Consider the following 20,966-nt stretch of genomic DNA (forward strand, 5'->3'; position numbering starts at 1 on the left):
ATGGAGCCTTAGTCCAGAACTGCAGTCATCAGTCTGTTGGTGGTGTGGAAAGTCAGGGGAGATATGTGGTCATTAAGGAGTGATGAGGAATAAGGACTAAACCCTGGGCACTCCTCAATTTGGAACCTATGCAGAAGAGGAGGAGCTAAAGAGAAGGCTGACAAGGGACAACCAATGAGATAGGAAGAAACCAGTAGAGGTGTGACATCTGACAGTGTTGCAGGAAGGAGGGAGATATTTCACGGGCCCAGTGCTGCTGGGAGGTTGCCTGAGTTGAGCACTGAGAAATGGTTTGGTAAAATGGAGATTAGTTAGTGACATTGAAAGAGCCATTTTGATAGAATGCTGAGGATGAAAACCTGATTGGGGTGTGTCATGGGAGAAGAGGAGGAGATAGGGGTTATGCACAATTGTTTGGTGATATTTTATCAAAGCAGGAAGCAGAGCTATGGCTCTGTATTTGAAGGGAGATTTGGGTCAAGGAAGATTGTATATGTTTAAGCTTAGAAATTGTACACATATGTCTGCTGAGGGGAATGATCCAGAAGAGTCTAGGGAAAAAGCATCATCAGAGGTTAAATTAAGAATTCCCCTGAATTTTATATCCTCTTGGACGTCTAAGTGGAGTTCTTAACTATATCGATGAATGGAGCCTTAGTCCAGAACTGCAGTCATCAGTCTGTTGGTGGTGTGAGAAATTTTGATGATGCAGGGAATAGGAACAATATATTAAGGAACAAAATCCTTGACTGGGCAGGTGAGAGGGGAAAGGGTAGAGATTCCAAAAGGAGCAGAAGCTGGAGGAACAAAGACAGATGCCTGCAGGTTGGTACATTTAGAGGTTGGAGGATGCAATCATTCTCATAATAATCTGGAGAAATAGGTAGGGCATGAGTCATTATCTTTGTTTCACAGATAATAAAACGGAGATTCAGTTAAGTGGTTGGCTTAAGGCCTCACAAATAAGTAACAGAGTTAAGACAGCCCAAGTCTTGGGCTGTTGACATTATACCCAGGTTTCTATAATGCTCCTTCACTTTTAGTGGAGCTGAAATGGATTCATGCCTAATTAGTTGGACTTGCAGCCCAGAGCCTGGAATTCCACATCCTGTGCTGTCACTGAGCTCGAGGGCCTTGTTGAACTTCTCTAAGGCTGGGTTACCTTGTTTCTAAGAGGGAAACACTAATATCTGCCATCCAGGTGTGTCGTAAAAATCAAATGAAATAATATACATGTAAATGCTTTGTAAATGGGAAAAGTGCTTTCTGTACAAATGTAAGATGATGATTCATATGGTTGTAGCTCAGGCTAAATAGATTCAGAAACTTGCTAGGCAGAGCTATTTTGAAACGTGTGGCAAGGACCAGAATTTAAGCTTTTCCTTGCTTATGTAACATGACAGAGTAGCTAATGTTAAACATCAGAGGATTTGGTGTTAAAGTAAGTATCTCTATACTTGTAGTAATAGTGAGAATCACACCACTTGAAAAATGTGTGAAAATTGCTTGGAGGATGCTAATCTGTCAATACAGATGGGGGTGGGGGATGATGAGAAAGGGATTTGGGAGGTGAAACTCTTAATGAATATTCAGACCTAAACATTGTCTTCTGTTTCATTATTGTTATCTGTCTTATTGTCCTGGATGACATGGGACACAAAGCACTTTCTTAATGCATTATAACAATGCATATAGTTAGAGAACTTAAATCCATTATATTGACCTGTATCTTATACTTTTAAAATCATTATGGTGGTGAGAATTTTTATAAGTTAAATAGTATGGATGAACTACCACACATAAGTTACTACAATCCGAAGTTCATTCCATTTGAGAGCTTTTACTGCTTTGTGTATATATATTATAAACTTGCTGATTTATGTCACATAGTGTTATCACTGGATTAACAGATTATTCATGCCTTTGTATACTTGTTATGGTGCAATAAAGGATGGAGCTTAGAAAGCTATTTAGGTTGTTTTAAAAATCCCCTTTCCCTTTCATGAGTATTATTTGCCTTTAAGTTCAGCTAAATGTTGCAAATCAATGATAATTTTCTTTGTAGAATTTATTTTCTTAACAATTTTTTAATATTGTGTATTCAAAAATAATTTTGGTCATAGAATCACTTGTGTAACCTCTGGTAAGGTAAATGTCTTAAATTCATTTTGAGTTCTATTTCTAATGAGTATTAATCTAGAACATTTGGCCTCCATAGGCTTTTGGTGAATAGTATCGTTTTTTATTTAGTAAAACATTTTAGGACAAATGTTATTGGGTTCAAATCAGGCAAATAGAATGCCAACAAATGTTGCTAGTAGGCAACATTAAAAGCAAATGTATAATATTGTCATTATTCTGAACAGCTCGACACTTTTCAGGCTTTCCTTATGGATGCTCATTATTTTAGGTGTTCTAGAAATTTCTCAGTGAAATTATTGTGCTTCAACATGTAAATGGAATTTTACTTTTCATTTTAGGGTGGTGATTCCACTGAAGCAACTGCCAAACCAAAGAGAAGCTTTTATGCTGCGAGGGATTTGTACAAATACCGACATCAGTACCCAGTAAGAGTATAGAATGTTTTTTCTACAATGTAAAATATTTCCCTTCTGTTTTTGTTATTTTGTGGTGCTAGTGAGCAAACATGCAAGAAGGGTCCTTGTGCCTTTTTTATATGTCCATATGCTGGAGATTGATGTATTTTTTTCCTTTAGCAGAACTTCAAAGATATCCGATATCAAAATGACTTGAGCAATCTTCGTTTTTATAAGAATAAAATTCCTTTTAAGCCAGATGGTGAGTAATCTGCTACCTTGGTAAAAAGCAAATGTTACATAATAACATACACCTAGTTATTCTTTGTTTATTCTGTGGTCAGTACATTCTTAATGCATTTGTTCATTGGTTGGCTTTACTTTGCTATGTAGTCTAAGGTGTCCCCAAAGCCCTAGACCCTAGACTTGTGAACTTCCACTTGGCAAATTCTAGAGGAATAACTGTGGATTAGCAATACTTTCCCACCATTTGTTCACAGGGGCTATTGTCTTAAAGGTAGTGGGGGCCACTTTTGTGAGAGGGAAAGAGATGAAATTTGTAGAATCATAAAATACTAGATTATTAAGAAACCTTAGAGGAGATCAGATTAATCTTCCTTATTTTATTTTATTTTATTTTATTTATTTTATTTTATTTTATTTTATTTTATTTTATTTTATTTTACTTTATTTTATTTTATTTTATTTTACTTTATTTTATTATTTTTTTTTAATCTTCCTTATTTTAAAGATGAGGTCACTGGGTCTTAAAGCTTGAATGACTGACTTGTCTGGTCACTCGATTATAGGGTTGGGTCTAGGATCCACAGTTCAGTATTTTTTTTACTATGCCATATCCCCAAATTATTTAGAACATAATTGAAAAGTAATATTTGTATTAGAATGATCTTTCCTGTTGATTTTTAGATTCAGGGGTCAGGGGGTCCTGGCAGTCTCAGTTCACTGTTCCAATATCCTGGGAAGGGAACTACAGAGACACTACATCTCCATTCAACCCTGCCAAATAAACGGCCTCCTCCTTCACAATTCTACAATTACCCTTGTAAGATCTTTTCTAAGATTCTCTCCCTATAGGGAGAGGATGCATCCACTATGGTAATATGCATATTTCACCAAAGTACCATGCTGTGGTTCATGATGGACATCCTAATTTTATCCAGGTCAAACCAGCAAAGTTGGCTTTTCTCCTTGCCCTTATCTCTGTGAAGTGACCAGATGGCCCTGGCTTCTGCTCTTTGCTCTTAGTGGAATCTGAGCCAAATCCGCAGCCAAGTGAATCAGGGAATGAGGGTCATAGATTGCAAAGCTTTCCAAGTAGCCGGACTGTGTATTCTTTGGTGAACAAACTGGAGGAGGGCTGTCTGAAGGGTGGATGGCATGTTGGGAGGAGGAATTCCCTGTACTGTGCACTGAGAGATGCACCAGTTAGGAGTTAGGACTTAAGAACATTGCTCCAATGGCCAAATCCACTGGTCTTTAATTAATTTAATGTTAATTAAAGTGTCCCAAAAGTTTGCTCAGACTTGGGAGGAAACCTCTGGATAAAAGTGTTCTGTTGTATTTACTAATGATAAAAACACACTGTTTTATTTACTAATTGAAATAATATTAATTAAATTATTAGGGCTTTTTAGGACCTGGGGCAAGAAAACCTTCAGAAGAAATGCAGTGATGGTTAATTTGACTCTGATTTGAGTTTAATAAAATTCACCTAAAGTAATGCCTTCAAATATTAAAAACATTGAACATGAGAGTACTTAACTGAATTATTTTTGTATTTCTAGTAGCGAATTTATTTTTGAGGTAGTAATTTAAAGTAATAAATTCAAACACTGTTATTAATTTTTTGTAATTTTTATCACAAAATTTATTTTGAAATCATGTAAGGTTGGTGGGAGTCAGGAGTTTTATCTAAGGTCACATAGAATGTGTTCTAGTTTATTATATAAATTACACCAACTCACACAATTTCCTATTGTGTGGGTGTATCCACACACATACACATACACTTGCCAATAAGCGTAAGCCTGCAGTGATGTATTTTACTTGTGTAAGTAGGTGGAGGGGTAGTTGGAAGGGAGATTATGGAGGTAAATAGTTTTAAATTGCTGATAAAGCCAATAGTATGATTCAAAAACAACTTTTTACTCAGCCTTCCAAGAGTAGGCCTCAACTACAAACTGGTGATCTCTGGAAGAAACAAGAATGAGATGAGTTATATTTAGAGAAATATTTTGTGTTTTGTTTTTTTTTTTCCTTAAAATTGACTAATTGGCCACATAGTCAATTGTGAGGACATAGACAGAATTTGAGAAGCAGGAGGATTTTGTTATACAGTTGACCCTTGAGCAGTATAGGGGTTATGGGTGCCAACCCCTGTGCAGTCAAATATCCGTGTGTAACTTTTGACTCCCCAAAACTTAACTGCTGATAGCCTACTGTTGACTTTAAGCCTTACCAATAGCATAAACACTTGATTAATGCATATTTTGTTATGTGATATGCATTATATACTGTATTCTTACAATACAGTTCAAACCCATGTTGTTCAGGGTCAACTGTAATAAGTTCTTATGAGGAAACAATAAAATGTGGTGAAGAGGACTTACTTTTTGGAAACAGAAAGACCTGTGTTCTATTCCTACATTTAGTCTTTTGTTAGTGTGTGACTTTGAACAAATCACATAATGTCCTCATTAGTAAAATGGGGATAATAGTACTGGTTTGGGAGAGTTCTGTGAAGAGTAAGCTGGATGATATATACTGTATGTAATTTGGGTCCTTTTTCTTCCATTTTTCCTTCTTCCCTTCTCTTTTCTCTCACCTTTCTTTTATTCCTTTTTTTTTTTTTCCTGGCCTACATTCCTTTTTTTTTTTTTTTTGCCTACATTCCATTTTGATCCCGTCTTGTTTTTATTTTTTTTTATTTAAAAAAAAAATTTTTTTTTTTTAACATTTATTTATTTTTGAGACAGAGTGAGACAGAGCATGAATGGGGGGAGGGCCAGAGAGAGAGGGAGACACAGAATCCGAAGCAGGCTCCAGGCTCTGAGCTGTCGGCACAGAGCCCGATGCGGGGCTCAAACTCATGGACCGTGAGATCGTGACCTGAGCGAAGTCGGACGCTCAACCGACTGAGCCACCCAGGCGCCCCGATCCCGTCTTGTTTTTAAAGAACTGTATGACCATCTAGGGCAGGGGTTGGCAAACTTTTTCTGTACAAGACCAGGTAGTAAATATTTTCAGGTGTGTGGGCCATTAGTCTTTATTGCAACTACTCAACTCTACTATTGTAGTGTAAAATATATAAATGTGAATGTGCATGGCTGTGTTCCAATAAAACTTTATAAAACAGATGGCAGACCGTACTTTGTCAGCCTCTGCTTTAGAGTAACACTGATAGACTTTCTGTGATTTGTGGTGCCTCTGATTTTTTAAAAATTAGGCTTATTACATAACTGAGCATATGGCATTAGGTATTTTTCTTTTGAAAGCATTATTCCTTGGTGGCTCGGTCGGTTAAGCATCTGACTCTGGATTTTGGCTCAGGTCATGATCTCACAGTTCCTGGGATGCCCCACATTGAGCTCTGTGCTGACAGAGCAAAGCCTGCTTGGGATTCTCTCTCTCCCTCTCTCTGTCCCTCCCCCACTTGCACTGTCTTTCTGAAAATAAATAAATAAACATTTTTTAAAAACAGTATTTTCACATGCTATAATTACATTTCAGAGGTTTTAATATAAAGATTGATTAAATATTAAAATGTCATCAACAGTGTCTTAAATGTCTGGCTCATTTTCTAAATGTTTACTGTCTAGGTGTTTACATTGAAGAAGTTCTAAATAAGTGGAAAGGAGATTATGAAAAGCTGGAGCACAACCACACTTACATTCAATGGTCAGTTACATTTATGTATCTTGAACCATGTCCTATTTAATCATGTATGTTTTTCAGATAGCATTAATATAATAATATTATTTTTCTAAAAAATAGGCTTTTCCCCCTGAGAGAACAAGGCTTGAATTTTTATGCTAAAGAATTAACTACATATGAAATTGAGGTAATGCAAGCTCATTTCATTTTATATGCGATTACCAAATAATATTGCTATTTATTGTCCTGGTAACTATTGAATCATTTCAGCTGACTTTTTTCTCCCCCTCAGGAATTCAAAAAAACGAAAGAAGCAATTAAAAGATTCCTCCTGGCTTATAAGATGATGTTAGAATTTTTTGGAATAAAACTGGTTGATAAAACTGGAAATGTTGCTCGTGCTGTTAACTGGCAGGAAAGATTTCAGCATCTGAATGAGTAAGTAAAGCCCCAACGGCACACCAGGGGCCAGCATGTTATCTTTTCTTGGTTAGAATTCTCCGTGGAACATAGGAACAGCTAACTAGTAGATGGACCCAGGAATCTGAATTCAAAAGCTAGTCTGAAATGCATTTTATTCCTTGTCCCATCTAAAGCACAACAAAATAGCTATAAGAAAGAGTGAAATTCCAGGTAGAAATAAGGCCATTCTGCTTCACAGCTGTTTCTTCCTGAAACCTCTCTACTGCCCAAAGCCAAGTGTGGCCTCTCTCCCTCTTTATAGCATGTATCTTGGCATTTGTACTTATTTTGTGTATGCATTTTTCCAGCTCCCCTCGGCTAGGCTGTGAGCTTCTTGTGGCACAGTCTGTTCCTCAAGCATGGTACCTTCTTAGACTAAATCTATAAATGAAGCCTATGACATAAAAAAAATCATTTTATAAGAAGGAAATGGGCTTGTACATTTCTAAAAAAGGGGGAAAATTAGAATCGTCATTATTTAAGTAAAAACAAAAGCCCATTTTTGCTTAATAAATCCTAAAATCTGTGAAGAGAATTTTAACATAGTTTATTTGGGATTGATTTGCTGGTTTTTTTTTTTTTTTTTTTTTGCCTGGATATTTATAACTTTCATTAATACTTATACCCAGAGTTTATTTTTCTTGGTATTTTCTTTGTATGCAAACTGAATTTTTTTCATTTTAATTATAGGGTGGCTTATGAATGCTGGACCATAAAACCAGCAGCTTTAAAGCATTTTTTTAAAGCACATTATAATTAGCCGAACTGGGCAAGTACTAAGAGAAAAAAAAAAAAGCTAACCTAAGAAATTTTTCTTTGCTGAAAACAGTTTTGAGCATCAATTAACTGAATTTTTTGGTGTTTTTCTAGAACTTTCATCTTGCTTTGCTAAAATGAGTATAAGTATTAATGTTTAAGCCTTCTTTTTACTTTATTAGTTATAATCAACACTATTAAAATGGTAGCTTGTACTAAAACACTGAAGATATGGGCGTAAAGCTTTATGATCCTGACTAGAAGACCCATTAACTCATAACTCAAGTTAAATTTGATATATATAGGGCACTTATAGCAGAAGTATATTATGCCTCTGCCTAAGCAATGCAGGTCGCTGTCTTTGCACAGAATTTCTAAGCACTTAATGTCCCACTGTCAATGAAAGCTGTATGCAAATAGCCTATTGACATGTAGGATGGTAAACTTTTATTTTAGAGCATCTCCATCCCCAACTTGTTAATTTTGGTTGGAATAGAAATCTTGTTTAGTAACTGTTTGTTGAATGAATAAACACTGAACAAAATAACATTTGCCAGCTTAAATCCTCCTTGGGGTTTTATTTTCAGATCCTCTAACTGACAGTTGGAAACAGAACCCTTCTGAAGGTTTTAATTAAAATGATCTCCTGGCTTGGGTCAGGGGAAAGGAGCCTGAATTAACTGTCATATTCCCTTTGCCTCATTCAGATCCTTTTCTTTCTGCCACCCACTGTCTCTCGTTTTTCTTTCCTTGGGTGTTGCACAGAGCTTTTATTTGTGTTTTAATCTGTATGACATCTTGAGTTTTTTAGAGTAGGCAGGAAACTCAATATATTTATAGTAGCCCAGCGGACCAAAAAAAAAACTGAATGAAAGTGAAATGAAATAATGTTCAGTGAACAAGTGACCATGACTAAAAGAAGTGAAATATTTTTGAACATGAGAATACAAACATATAGACCAACCACTAAGCTGTATTTCCAGTTTTATTTGTAATCACCTTAGATTACTGAGCCATATTTTAGACCCTGGAATTGCTTCTAACTTTTATCTCCTGTCTCCTGGTTCTTGCCTTTTGTGTATTCTCTCTTCACCTACCTAGTCTTCCTGACTTTTTCAGGGCAATTTACTGCCCTTACTTCTGTTGGGAAGCCCAGCTTCTCCCTTTTATCTGCTTTGCAACCCCAGAGGCTGCTTACAATATTGGGTGGGTTTCAGCTGGTGTCCTCTCTTCCTTTTTGTCTTCATTTGCGAAATTTATTTCAAATCATACTGACACACTCAATTTCTTTCTTGTACAATTTTGTTCCATAGTCCTGATTTTCATTCTCTTGAACTCAGTGTAAATATTGGGTTGTTGTGTACATATTTTATGTAATGTAAATATTTTAAATTGAAGAGTGCATAGATACAGATAAATGTGTACAGAAATTTTATCTTGGTCATTCGTCTTCGACTGGATGTTTGCAATTGAGCTGGTTGCAAACATAGACAATTTTGTTGGATTATATAACTCATCTTTGGGATTTTTTAGAAAAATGTTCCCTCGCTTTTCCATGTATCTCTTTTTCATAGATTTATGAAGCAGATGTTGCTTAAGTTTTTGGAGAGTATATACCCCATACTAACCTAACACTAAGTCATCTCTGCTATTAATGGCAGATTGTCTTAACCTCATTCAAATTTGTGTTGTCTCAGAAGACTCTTAACTTCTCCACTATTAAAAAATATAGATTCATGAGGCTGAAATATATCTCTGCTGTGTTTTACCTTTTGGCCTCAAAGAGTTGAATATTAAGATAATACTTTTGTAGGAAACATCCAGAAGAATGGGGATGATAAAAACTGCCAGACTTGTCTTTTTCAGTGTTTATCTATCCTGACTCATTAAGAATTTTGTTTTGTCCTTGGGGCGCCTGGGTGGCGCAGTCAGTTAAGCGTCCGACTTCAGCCAGGTCACGATCTCGGGGTCCGTGAGTTCGAGCCCCGCGTCGGGCTCTGGGCTGATGGCTCAGAGCTTGGAGCCTGTTTCCGATTCTGTGTCTCCCTCTCTCTCTCTGCCCCTCCCCCGTTCATGCTCTGTCTCTCTCTGTCCCAAAAATAAATAAACGTTGAAAAAAAAGAATTTTGTTTTGTCCAGACAAACTTTATTATTAAAATGTAAGGCTATAGAACTACCCCCTTTTGTCCCTCAAGTAATTTAACATCCTTCTTCACCCTTCCCAAATAATTAGCTAGTTATTTATAAGCGAAATGCTGTAAGTACTTCTGGAAACCAAAGCAGGTATATGCATTGCTTGTATAAAGTTCAATGTCTGATGTATAAAACAGATTTTAGGAAGTTAGAAATAAGTGGTTGTTATGGTTGCGTGTCAATATTGGTTAAATAAATACCTGAGCTGCTGATGGCACATGATTAATATGTGTAGCTGAAGATTCTTTTAGGATGTGGCCAGGTATTTGTAAATGAGGCAACTATTGGCCCAGTGATGTAGGGTAGGTATATTATGAATTGTGATAGATAAGCTTGAAAAGCATTCATCTGATAACGGCCTTAGTTTGAGGACAGAGAAGAAGTTTGTGCAATTTGGGGAAAAAGGCATCTTGGGAGTCTATGCCATTAGAAGCAAAATTTAAAATTCTCCGGGAAAAAGAAGGAGAGAGAAGGCATGGATGGAAGACAATTAGGTAATTAAGTGGGGATAGGTACATATATGGTGGTCCTTAGTACCAGATTTAAATAATAGCAATAATATTGATTTTAAATAGTATCTAATATTTTTTAAGTTCTACATGCCCTGAATATGTCTCAACTCATTTTATTCTTCTAAAAGTCCATTGAAATATTGGCCATTTCCCCTACTTTACAGGTGAGCATATTGAGTCAGAAGAAGACACCATAATTTCTTATAGCTGTATGTGGCAGAGCCATGGTATAAACTCCAGGTCTGACTTCAGAGCCCATGCTGTTAACTGTGTTCTGCTAAATAAGTCAGTTTTGCAGCCTTTGTCAGAATTGTTCCAGTAAAGTAGAGTGGATTTTGTTGCTTACCTTATGACTTGGCCAGTGTGGTGGATTTTTCTGACACTCTAAATCATACCTTCAGCTGATAGCTGATGTTGCATTCATGTTTGGGACTAGTTACCTGTGGTGGGCACGGTACAGCAGGCGTCGTTGCAAATAAATGCTCTAGTAGATCACATCCTCAGTGTATTTAACATTAAACAACAATTCAACATGAGTGGGAATAAATTTTAGACCTAAATATCTCTCAAATATGAAGAAACAAGAGGAATTTATATTTCACATTTGAATTTCACATAGATTGGCATTACATTGAAGTATAAGAGTTTAATAACTTCTAATTTATCCTTCTTATGGTGTCTAATATGACTTTCACTAAAATTGTAATGCATATTTCCATGGCTTACAGTTCCATTAAAAATGATTTTTCTAATACTTTTTATTCCCCTACTTTCCCTCACCTGATTTCCCCGCTACATTTTTTGTTCAATCCTCTCTTCCAGGTCCCAGCACAACTATTTACGAATCACTCGTATTCTCAAAAGCCTTGGTGAGCTTGGATATGAAAGTTTTAAATCTCCTCTTGTAAAATTTATTCTTCATGAAGCTCTTGTAGAAAACACTATTCCCAATATTAAACAGAGTGCTCTGGAGTATTTTGTTTATACAATTAGAGACAGGAGAGAGAGGAGAAAGCTCCTACGGTTTGCCCAGAAACATTACACGCCTTCAGAGAATTTTATCTGGGGACCGCCAAGGAAAGAACAGTCAGAGGGAAGCAAAGCCCAGAAAATGCCTGCCCCTCCCACCTCTGGTCATATCAGTCAAACTTCTATGCACAAAAAATCCAAGGACTCTAAAAATTCCTCCTCAGCTATTCATTTGAATAGCAAAACAGCTGAAGAAAAAAAAGCGGCACCTGGAGGGGCTGGAGAAGAGGCAGACAGGCCTAGCACAGAGCCCAGCAGTGAAGCCACCAAGTCAAAGACAGAGGACGGTAATGCTGAAAATTCAAATTCTCAACTGGAAAAAGCAGTCAGCCATCCTACAGAGAGGAAGGAAATTGCAATTCCTCCTGAAAAAGATGAAGAGGGTGAAAATCACAACAAAGACTGTGAAAATCCTGGAAATACAGGCTCCCCTGATGATGTACCATTACAGTGAATTATCAGAAAACCCGCAAATGTGTATAGGTAAGGGAGGAAAAACTGTACAATATATCCTGAAGAACAGAGGTCATTTCAAATTTTAGCGATCTGTTTGTAATTTCTGTTGTAAAGAGTTTGTTGTTGGTTTTTTATTTTGAATGATAATGAATTTAATAGTTAGTAAGAAGTTTTAAGCAGGACCCAATAAATGAATGTATTCTCTAACACTTTTAGCACTTTTAGGATGTGAGTTTCCAAGTTCTGTGCATAATAATTGCTTTTAAATTATTTTCAGTGTATGTGGAAATAATCATGTAGTATTTGATATATCAAATAAATTCTTTTGGGAGATTACGGTCTACATGAAGAAAATCAAGAGGATAAATTTCATTATTTTGCCACATAATTGCCCAATTTATGGATTCATAAAGCTGGGAAAACAAATTTAGTCGATTCAAATGTATTCAGAAAGTAATTTGGAATCTTCATTACAACACCTCAAGATGTTTCTTTTTAAATTCTGGTATGTGAAATGGATATTCTTAGGAAGCCATAATCACCCAGCCCATTTCTTGGGCTTTCCACTGTCCTTTCCTCTTTTCCTGTCTCTGCACTTGCCTTCATTTGCCATCTTTGTAGGCCAGCATGTGCATTTCTAGGGTACATTCCAGTGATCCCCTGTACTGAAATTTAAATCAAACAGAGGGGCACTTTTAACTGTATGATATCAAGAATTTGCTTTTTTAAAATAATAAAAATGTTTTTCTATGTTAAATGCTTAAAAACAAATTTTGATGCAAAAGTCCAAGAAAAGGATTTTGCTTTTATGGCTGTTCCATATAAATTCGGTGCTTGTTTCTGAATGCAAATGACTAACGAATTCAAAAATAAGGAAAGAAAATACACATTTTTAAATAGCATGCTTCTTACACTGGTAACAAGGCAGTGGTCCCTAAAACCTTGACTATCTCAGTGTTCTGTGGGCTGTGAAATTAACAATATTGCTTAGTCCAGTGTATCTTTAAAAAAGAAAACAATTTGAAGTATCTCTAAGTAGTCAAACCTTGAAATTCAGAACATTTAAAATTCTGTATTCTCAGTTTTAGCAAGCACTTATTGCGTTAATATTGGTTAAGAGTATGTAGTTTTACTTTCTGTAATATTATTACTAATGTTACACATCAGAAAATAATCACTGTGATGAGAACTTCAAAGCATACATACAAATATAGTTAAAGCAACTAATAGAAAAAAAAATTCACTTTCATTTAGAGAAGAATTGGCAATTGTGTGTCTCTTGGGCTTTTAGATTCACCTTAACCCCCAGAGAATTTTTACTGTGTCTTATTTGTTAGTCACATCATATCATCCTCTGTTAACCTTTATAATCGGGGGATTTCCAGCAGAGAATTTCTAGAAAATATACCAATTGTATGCCTTTAGAAGTATGATTTTATTGCTTTGAAGTTTACATGAAGCATCATAGTTGCTGAAACTTGAGTTTTTAATATATTATTAACCAAGTTGTATATCATATTCCAGTTATAAAGCATCTTCTCATTTCTGGTTCCCAGAGTATCCCAATTTTTGCTTTCTGCTTTCTACAAAAGCAGAAACAATTCTGCTTTTGCATTTCAGTTTCTTTTTTGTATGGGCCCTGTAATGTGCTGCTTATAGCAATGTCCCCATAGAGCTCAAAAAACAGTTTTACAGGGTAAGATGAGAGTAGTTGTTACATTGAGCTGAACTGTAGGAACATGATTAATTCAAAATATCTTAGCAATTTTGAATACATGAAAAAGTGTTCAGACTGCTTTCTAAGTGCAAAATATTTAAAATTTGTGACTAGATATTAAAATATTAATAAACAGTGGACAGAGACTAAAATAAATGGATATAATCTGAATTGCTTAGAAACTGTAGTGTATCAGAGCCCTTACAAATAAAAACACTTCATTCAACAATTTAACTTTTAGAATATTATTCCTAATTAGGGGTTTGATTAGATTGCAACAGTTAATTTGAGAATATTTAGTCTCAAGGGAAAAACTGCCTGGCCTACATTTATAAACAGTGGCCTTTTCCCAGAATGTTGTTTTTAAAATCCATATTCATATGTAACAGTATGATTCCTACATTTAATCCGCAAATAATTTATGAGAGAATTCCTCAGTGGAGAACAAATAAGAGGATGTCATTCCTTTTGCAGATAAAAATTATGTCTATAATTTTTTTCTATAAAGAATACTTTGTAAAATTAATAGTTTTTTAAATAATATCTATAGATACGTATTTATGTGGGTCTTAGATATGAAACAGCCTTCTGGGTTTGTCTCTAATGTTTTGTATTTTTAAAAACTACCATATGCTTGCAGAAATTTACTGAGAAGCTGTTTTAAAAATGCAACGAAGCATGACCAAATAGCTAGAAACATTATTGAATCTTTGCAAATATATAGACTTTATTGTTGTACCTTGGACTGTGAGGATATAAACATTGGCTATTGATAAAATATTTACTTGCATTTCATGGCAGATAGATGTTATATCGCTTGGTTAGTCTCGTACATTTCTAATATTTTGTGCTTTCATATCTCTAAGGAGATAATATATGTGAAAGTATTTTGAAATACTGTAAAGTGATATATAATTACAAGATATATTTCTGTACAGCAGAGAAAAAGTTTATAACATTAAGAATATTGTACCATTATACAGTTTCATGCTCAATCTCATAAGAAACTCAAAAGAATCATGATAGAAGAGAAAATGTGTCTGCTTTTTCTAAATCAGGTCTAGTTCTCAGTTCAAAAATTATTTTGCATAGTTTTGTTTTGAATTTTGATTTTGAGACTACATTTTTCAGCTTCGAGGATAAAATAAAATATGCAACTCAGGAGTTACTAGAGAAGTTCTAAGATTTTTTTTGCTCAGTATTAACAATGTAAACATGAAAATGTCATTTCATATCTATCATAGTCATTTTGTTTCATATTTTATATAAAATTACCAACATTTCTTTTAGTTTTTATGCTTTAATCTGAGTGAAGATATGATCTGGTGAAAAAGGAAAAACAGTGCAATGTTACATCTGTTACTCTTTAAAAAGCCATTTTTGTAGGTAAACTCCCATATCAAGTGTCAAAAACTGGTTGAGCTGATAGGGAATAGTTGGTTCATTGTGTAAAGTTAAATTTCCCAAGTTTGTAATAGAGTTATGATTGGATTTATACTCTTGAGTAAATGGGCCTTTTTTTTTTTTTTTGTCTTTCTATAATTGAGGCTCCTCTAAAAGCTTTATTTTCTAACCTGAGAAAAGAAGGACATTCTTGATCTTACTTGATTATAGCTTCATCTATGGGTCTTTCATGCCTATTTGTGCTGAGTGGGGATCCTTTGTTATAGGAATGGTTTTGAAGATTTCTAATTTGTCTCCCGCTTAGAAAACTCCTCTTTGTTTTTTGGGCTATATGTGTTAAATAGAAGGTAGGCTGGAGTTAGACATGCTAGGATCATTTCAAATGTAGGTAAGGTTATAGAGAACGATGATGGAGTCAATGTAGGATCTAGAAATTAGGAGTTACATATACTGACTTCTTTCAGCTTTGAATTCTGTAGTGTTTATTACATGAACAGATTTGTGTGGGTAATTTCTAGGGTGACAGTGAGTACTACCCTGCTTCCATCCCTGTTCTAGTTATCCAGCCCACCCAGCAGATTGTGTTCAGGGACAGACTGTGGTTTTAGAAATCCCTTATTATTGAAGTTAATAATAATATAGTTATAAATATGAATGCCTGGAGGTGTCCAGATGTGCCTTAACTAATATAGATGGTTTTCATTCAGAAGTTTGAATTTTTTACTCCATTGTAAAATCTTGCCATGAGGAACTTTCCAAACCATGAATATCAGTTATTTTAATGAACTTTCTTTGGTGCTTTTTCATTTTGGAGAAATTTCCCTTTGTGACAATAGTATTAGTTCATAAGGAGGTGTATTTGCCACAGTGTTCAACGGTGTGTTATGTTTGACAAAATGTATTTACAGTAATGTTAACTACGTTGTTACATTTACTTACGCTTTTGTTTGATTTTGCTACATGCTATGAATTTCATTTTAAACATTTCTCAGTTACTACAATTAATATTTGTCTGTATTTTACTTCTTGTTCTTAGCTGCAGATGGATGTAGAAAATGGAATTCTATTAGAGAATTATTTAGAAGTTTAATTCCAGTAGATGGTTGGAGGAATCTGAAATTACTTTTCTTATTAAAAACATTTAAAAAACACTGTTTTTGCTTTTTTTCCTAGATTAGAATGTTATTTGTCATCTGTTTTCTTGATCTGTTGAGAATTATTGTTTTAGTTATTTGTGGGAAATAGCTTCTTAATGTTTCTTTCTTGAATTAAAGTTTTCATGTTAGAGAATACAATTAAGTGCTTTGTTTTATGGCTCATACTGTGCCAGGAAGTAGAGTGCAGAATGGGGAGTAAGAATCAGGTGAGCATCTTGGTAAAGTGGAGCCAACACTGGGTTCCAGTCTCTCCAAAGTCATTACAGATCCTCAGAGCCTCCTCTGGTTCAGAAGAGTGTTGAGCTTTCTTATCCCCGGCTTCTGAAGAGGGTGGGTTACCTTAGATTCTATACATAATTTTAATATGTTATCAATTTTCACAAAATATCTGTTATAATTTGCTACCATTTTGTAGTTAGGAAATTGTGAGCAATTGGACACTTGCTATGTAAATTGAATCTTTAGAACTATTTTGGGAAACATTGAAATACCATTTCCGCCCACCCTTCCTCCTAGTTCTTCAATCAAAGTTCTTTTAAGTTGTTCTTTCATAGATATATATTTAAAAGTTTTTATAAGATGACTCAGTGTACATTAAAAATGAAGTGAAAGTGAAAAGACGTTGATAATTTGTTAGGCTAAAAGACTCTTTTTAAACAAAGAATCCAAAACCTTATGAAAATATATTTAAGCTATGAAATTTATCATATTCTCGTTTTTAATTTATGGCAGAGTTTGTAGAACAGTTTATGTCAATCAGAGAGATTAGTTATATAATAATCTTGGTTCTAAGAAATGTCTAAGTCCTGTAGCCTTTGGTCAGATGAGCATTATTGTTTGTGGTGCTAATAGAAAATTTAGTTTCATGTGGAGAAAAGGAAAATACAAATGAAACAAAAGATTAGAGACAATAACAAGAAACCTACAACAGAAATAAAGAATAACCAATTCTAGGTTTGTACAAATGACACAATTATGGGAAGCAGATGAGGAAAGATCCATGAAAGCTTCATGGTAGGGATGTGATTTTGGAATTAGCTCTGGTTTTTTGTACATTAGGTGATCAAGGGATTGGCGGGCAAACAGAATCCCATTAATACTCCCATTTCAACCATGACTTCTTTCTACTCTACAGTAAACTGAAACCTTTCAGTAGACTGATAGAAGTAGGCAAATGATCAGATACCAAGTTTAATTTTTTTTTGCCAGTGTGTATCAATAGTTGGTGGTTTTACTAACAAATTAAATTGGGGGAGTGGCTGAGTTAAGACTCAGTAATGTGATTGTCTACACATGAAGTGACTATCGCCCATACGAGAGTTGACAATGTATTAATTGTCATTAATACAATCAAGGCATTACAATCAAGAGAAATAACTGAGAGCAAAGTGTTAGCTTCTCCCTTAATAAGCATTTTTTCCTTTTTATTAAAAGACCATTTACTTGTTTCTTATTTTATTATTTTATTAAAAGACTTACTTTATTAAAAGACCATTTCCTTATTTCTTAAGATATTGGCCTTTTGTTAGTATTACCTAAGAAGATAGATGGCCAACTGGGTCCAGGCACTATCTCACTTTGGAAACTATTGTGTCCTTTGTTTTTTCAGTCTTTCAAGAAAATGGGTATGATTCTTCAAAAGATGTGTGTTTTACTTCGCACATAAGCTCTGACTCTCCAGCAGCTGCTGGGTCTTCTCTGTGCCCTGTGTTCTACTGCAGTATGAATTACAGAATGCTGTGCATGTCTGTTAGTACCAATACCATGTGTATGTGGTAGGAGTTGTAACCAGTTTCTGGATCTGTATGGTACTATGAAACACTTGTTTTATAATTCTGTAATTGTATGGCAGTGTTATGCCAAAAATGTATAAAGAACAATAGTTTCCGTTGCTTACTGCTGTATTTTAAAATATTGTTTCTGAAATAATATATTTAGAGTTCCTTTACAGTAATTATTTTTAAAAAACTATTGCCAAATATACATCCTGTAAAATGAATAAAAGCCACTTCATCTTGGTTAACATTTTAGCATTATGTTAGAGTACATTATATTGGTTTTGCATGATTAAAATATTTTTAAGTAGCTGGGAAAATGACTTGCTGTTTTTCTATGATTAGACATATATTTTTATGATTATCAATGAGATCACCATTATTTCCTTTTATTTTGTAAAATAAATATTTTATTTTGAAGGGTGAAATCTTATTTACATATGAAGTTACTTTTGTTGCAAGATTTTGGAGGGCAGGTCACTTGTATGTGTAAATACTTAGATGTTTGTTTTATCTTTTTTGCTTTTCTCTAATGCAAAGTTCTAAAAGTATATTTAACACAGATAAATGAAAATAACTCATGGAGATGACATTTTTTGACTTAATAGGGCTAGTCTTTTTAATAAGAATATAGTTGACACACAAAGTTACGTTAGTTTCAGGTACAACATAGTGATTCAGTTTCTCTATACATCCTGCTATGCTCTATGCTCACCACAAGTGTAGCTGCCAGCTGGCACCATACAACACTTATATCATTGTATCAAGTCAAGTTTTCGATTACAAAAAATGCAGTTGTGAGGTGAAAGTAAAGAGTTGTCCAGATAACTGGACAGTGTGGATGAGGAAGAAGATGAGCTTGGATAGGCTCAAGCTCTTGGATGAGCTAGATAGGCAGCAAAAGAGAGGACAAAAGAACTAAGAATAGACTGTGGTAAGAGTCAGAATGAAATGACATTGTGCATAATTGAGAAACTTAGAGGAAGGAAACAGCAGTCACAGTGGTGAGTGAGCATGATTTTAACTGCACCCTTTGGGATGAATTGTTTAGTAGGGAGGAATGTGCACAAGCAGTTATTGTCGTGAGGGAGGAATGGATGCATTCTGGTGATAGAGAAGTCTTCTTTCCCCCAGAGGTTTAATGTCTGTAGGCAAGGCAAAATCCTAGGAGGTTGGAGATTCTCAGTATAGTGAGAAATTCAAGATTGGGTCTGCATGTCTTTATGAACATAGAATTTAATATGGGAGAGAATTTGGAAAAAAAGATTTGTGGTGTGTTCCTTATTTTAAGCCTCAAGTGATGTAAAGCAGGCAAGCTGGTGTTCCAGGGAGGGAAGGAAATCCCAGCCTGGATAAAAGTAACGATGGGCAGTTTGGTTTCCTGTAGGTGATTGTATGCTTCGTTGATTGTGACTAAGAGGCTGAACTGACACAGGGAACATATAAGGATTATCCTGCCCTTGGGATTATCCCCGAGAAAATGTTGGATTAATTGGAAGAGCATTTTAAAATAGGTTACTAAAGACAGAGATTAAGAGCCAGCATGGATTTAACTATACAGAAAGACTGGGTTTATTAATTAATTTTGCTATAATAGTTAGCATGCTACTACTTTTATAACCATTGCGTATATTTAACACTACCAATGAATATATAAATATTTTCCTTTCGAATGGTGTATAACATTTTCGTTGTGATTAAAATAGCCTGTTTTATCAACTCTCAGCTTTGGAAAAGGAAGATTTTAGAGGAACAAGAATAAACAAAGAAGTGGTAGATGAGGCGAACCAAATGAGATCTGACAGCTTACCTTAGAATGCTGAGTTTGTCTGAGATCTTTGAAAGGATGATTTGACTGTTGTCAGAAAGAGAAGTTCAAGAAAAAGCCTGAAGGACTAAAAAGTAAGGGCAAAGAGGCATTTTGTTTAATGGAGTAGAGCTGTTTTTCAGGCCAGAGAGACTTGGTCCACATGGCAAAGTCATCAATTACCATTGGCTGTGTGGCTTTGGACCAGTCATGTAAATTCTCAGGATATTTAGTCTCTCATTGATAATATCTATTTTGTGAGTTTCTTGAAAGGATTAAAGTGTAGGTTAACCACCAAGGACATATTCGAGATACTCCTTTATGGTGGCTGCTATTATTCTAGAAGAAAATGAGATGTTTGATCATGACATACATTGTGTAGCATTTATCTCAATGGAAATCTAATGTGTTTACCAGGTTTATAGATAAAGCTGAAGATTTACTTACAATTTTAGGGTACTCTTTTTACCATAGCTCCCAGCTATGGAATTGATGATTTTATGTTACATATACTGATATTGACAGGATAGAAAATTTCCCTCACTGTGAATATAATGAATGTGCAAAAGAGCCCTTTATTACGTCCTTAATATTTGTTTTTGAATTAGTTTACCTTTTTTGCCAAGAAAGAGCTGGAGTATGAGGCAGAGCTGAAGCCTTTTGATCAGGATCAGAAGATGATCTAGTTTATGTTAGGACACTATCAGTACTGATTTTTATTAACAGCATGAAATTTTAATTCCAAACCCTCCAAGTAGATATTTACTTCATATCTTAGTGGAAGGCCTCTTAATAGTTAACATTAAAGAGGTGTATGTAGTTAATTCTACGAACTTGTGGCCTAATTGTTATTGTTTACTTAAAATCAGAACTAGGAGGATGAATAATCTTGTGCTAAATAAGTACTCATCTTTCAAAATTCTAAGTTATAGGCATCTTCATACTGTGAAATTTAAACGAGGTCACCATAGGTCTTAGGCCATTGTCTTGTTCAACCATTTATCCTTTCAGAATGCCTCACACATGCTATAAATGTGATATGAAATAAATCCTCATGATGTAAATAGAAGTTGAACAGTTTCATTTTCCCTAGCATTCATTTTGATGAATTTCCCCTCATTTTGTCTGTTTCAATGTACAGTTATGGGAAGGGGAATTACGGACTTTTATAGTTAGTAGTGAGCGTGGATCCTAATCTTACATAGATATAGAAGAAGTGACATGACTTTCCTCCCTCAAATGCTACAGATGCAAGAGCTTGAGATAG

The 20,966-nt window shown here is 34.9% G+C and overlaps 1 protein-coding gene across 1 annotated transcript; it reads left to right on the forward strand.

Annotated features, from left to right (window-relative positions):
* Positions 1-642: 642 nt before the first annotated feature.
* Positions 643-18,312, forward strand: OGFRL1 (opioid growth factor receptor like 1). The gene is made up of 7 exons (XM_040474602.1): positions 643-825; positions 2,481-2,567; positions 2,718-2,799; positions 6,377-6,455; positions 6,552-6,618; positions 6,724-6,869; positions 11,177-18,312. Exons 1-7 carry the CDS (start codon positions 643-645, stop codon positions 11,835-11,837), a joined length of 1,305 nt encoding a protein of 434 aa, XP_040330536.1. The 3' UTR covers positions 11,838-18,312.
* Positions 18,313-20,966: the final 2,654 nt, after the last annotated feature.

Source organism: Herpailurus yagouaroundi, unplaced genomic scaffold, assembly GCF_014898765.1.
Source record: "Herpailurus yagouaroundi ecotype Mexico unplaced genomic scaffold, PumYag 139, whole genome shotgun sequence".
Lineage (NCBI taxonomy): Eukaryota > Metazoa > Chordata > Mammalia > Carnivora > Felidae > Herpailurus > Herpailurus yagouaroundi.

Coding starts and splice junctions, on each gene's coding strand:
- OGFRL1 (XM_040474602.1), top strand. CDS start 643: ATGAATGGAGCCTTAGTCCAGAACTGCAGTCATCAGTCTGTTGGTGGT. Junction 826..2,480: donor ACAAAGACAGATGCCTGCAG/GTTGGTACATTT, acceptor TTTTCATTTTAG/GGTGGTGATTCCACTGAAGC. Junction 6,870..11,176: donor AGATTTCAGCATCTGAATGA/GTAAGTAAAGCC, acceptor CCTCTCTTCCAG/GTCCCAGCACAACTATTTAC.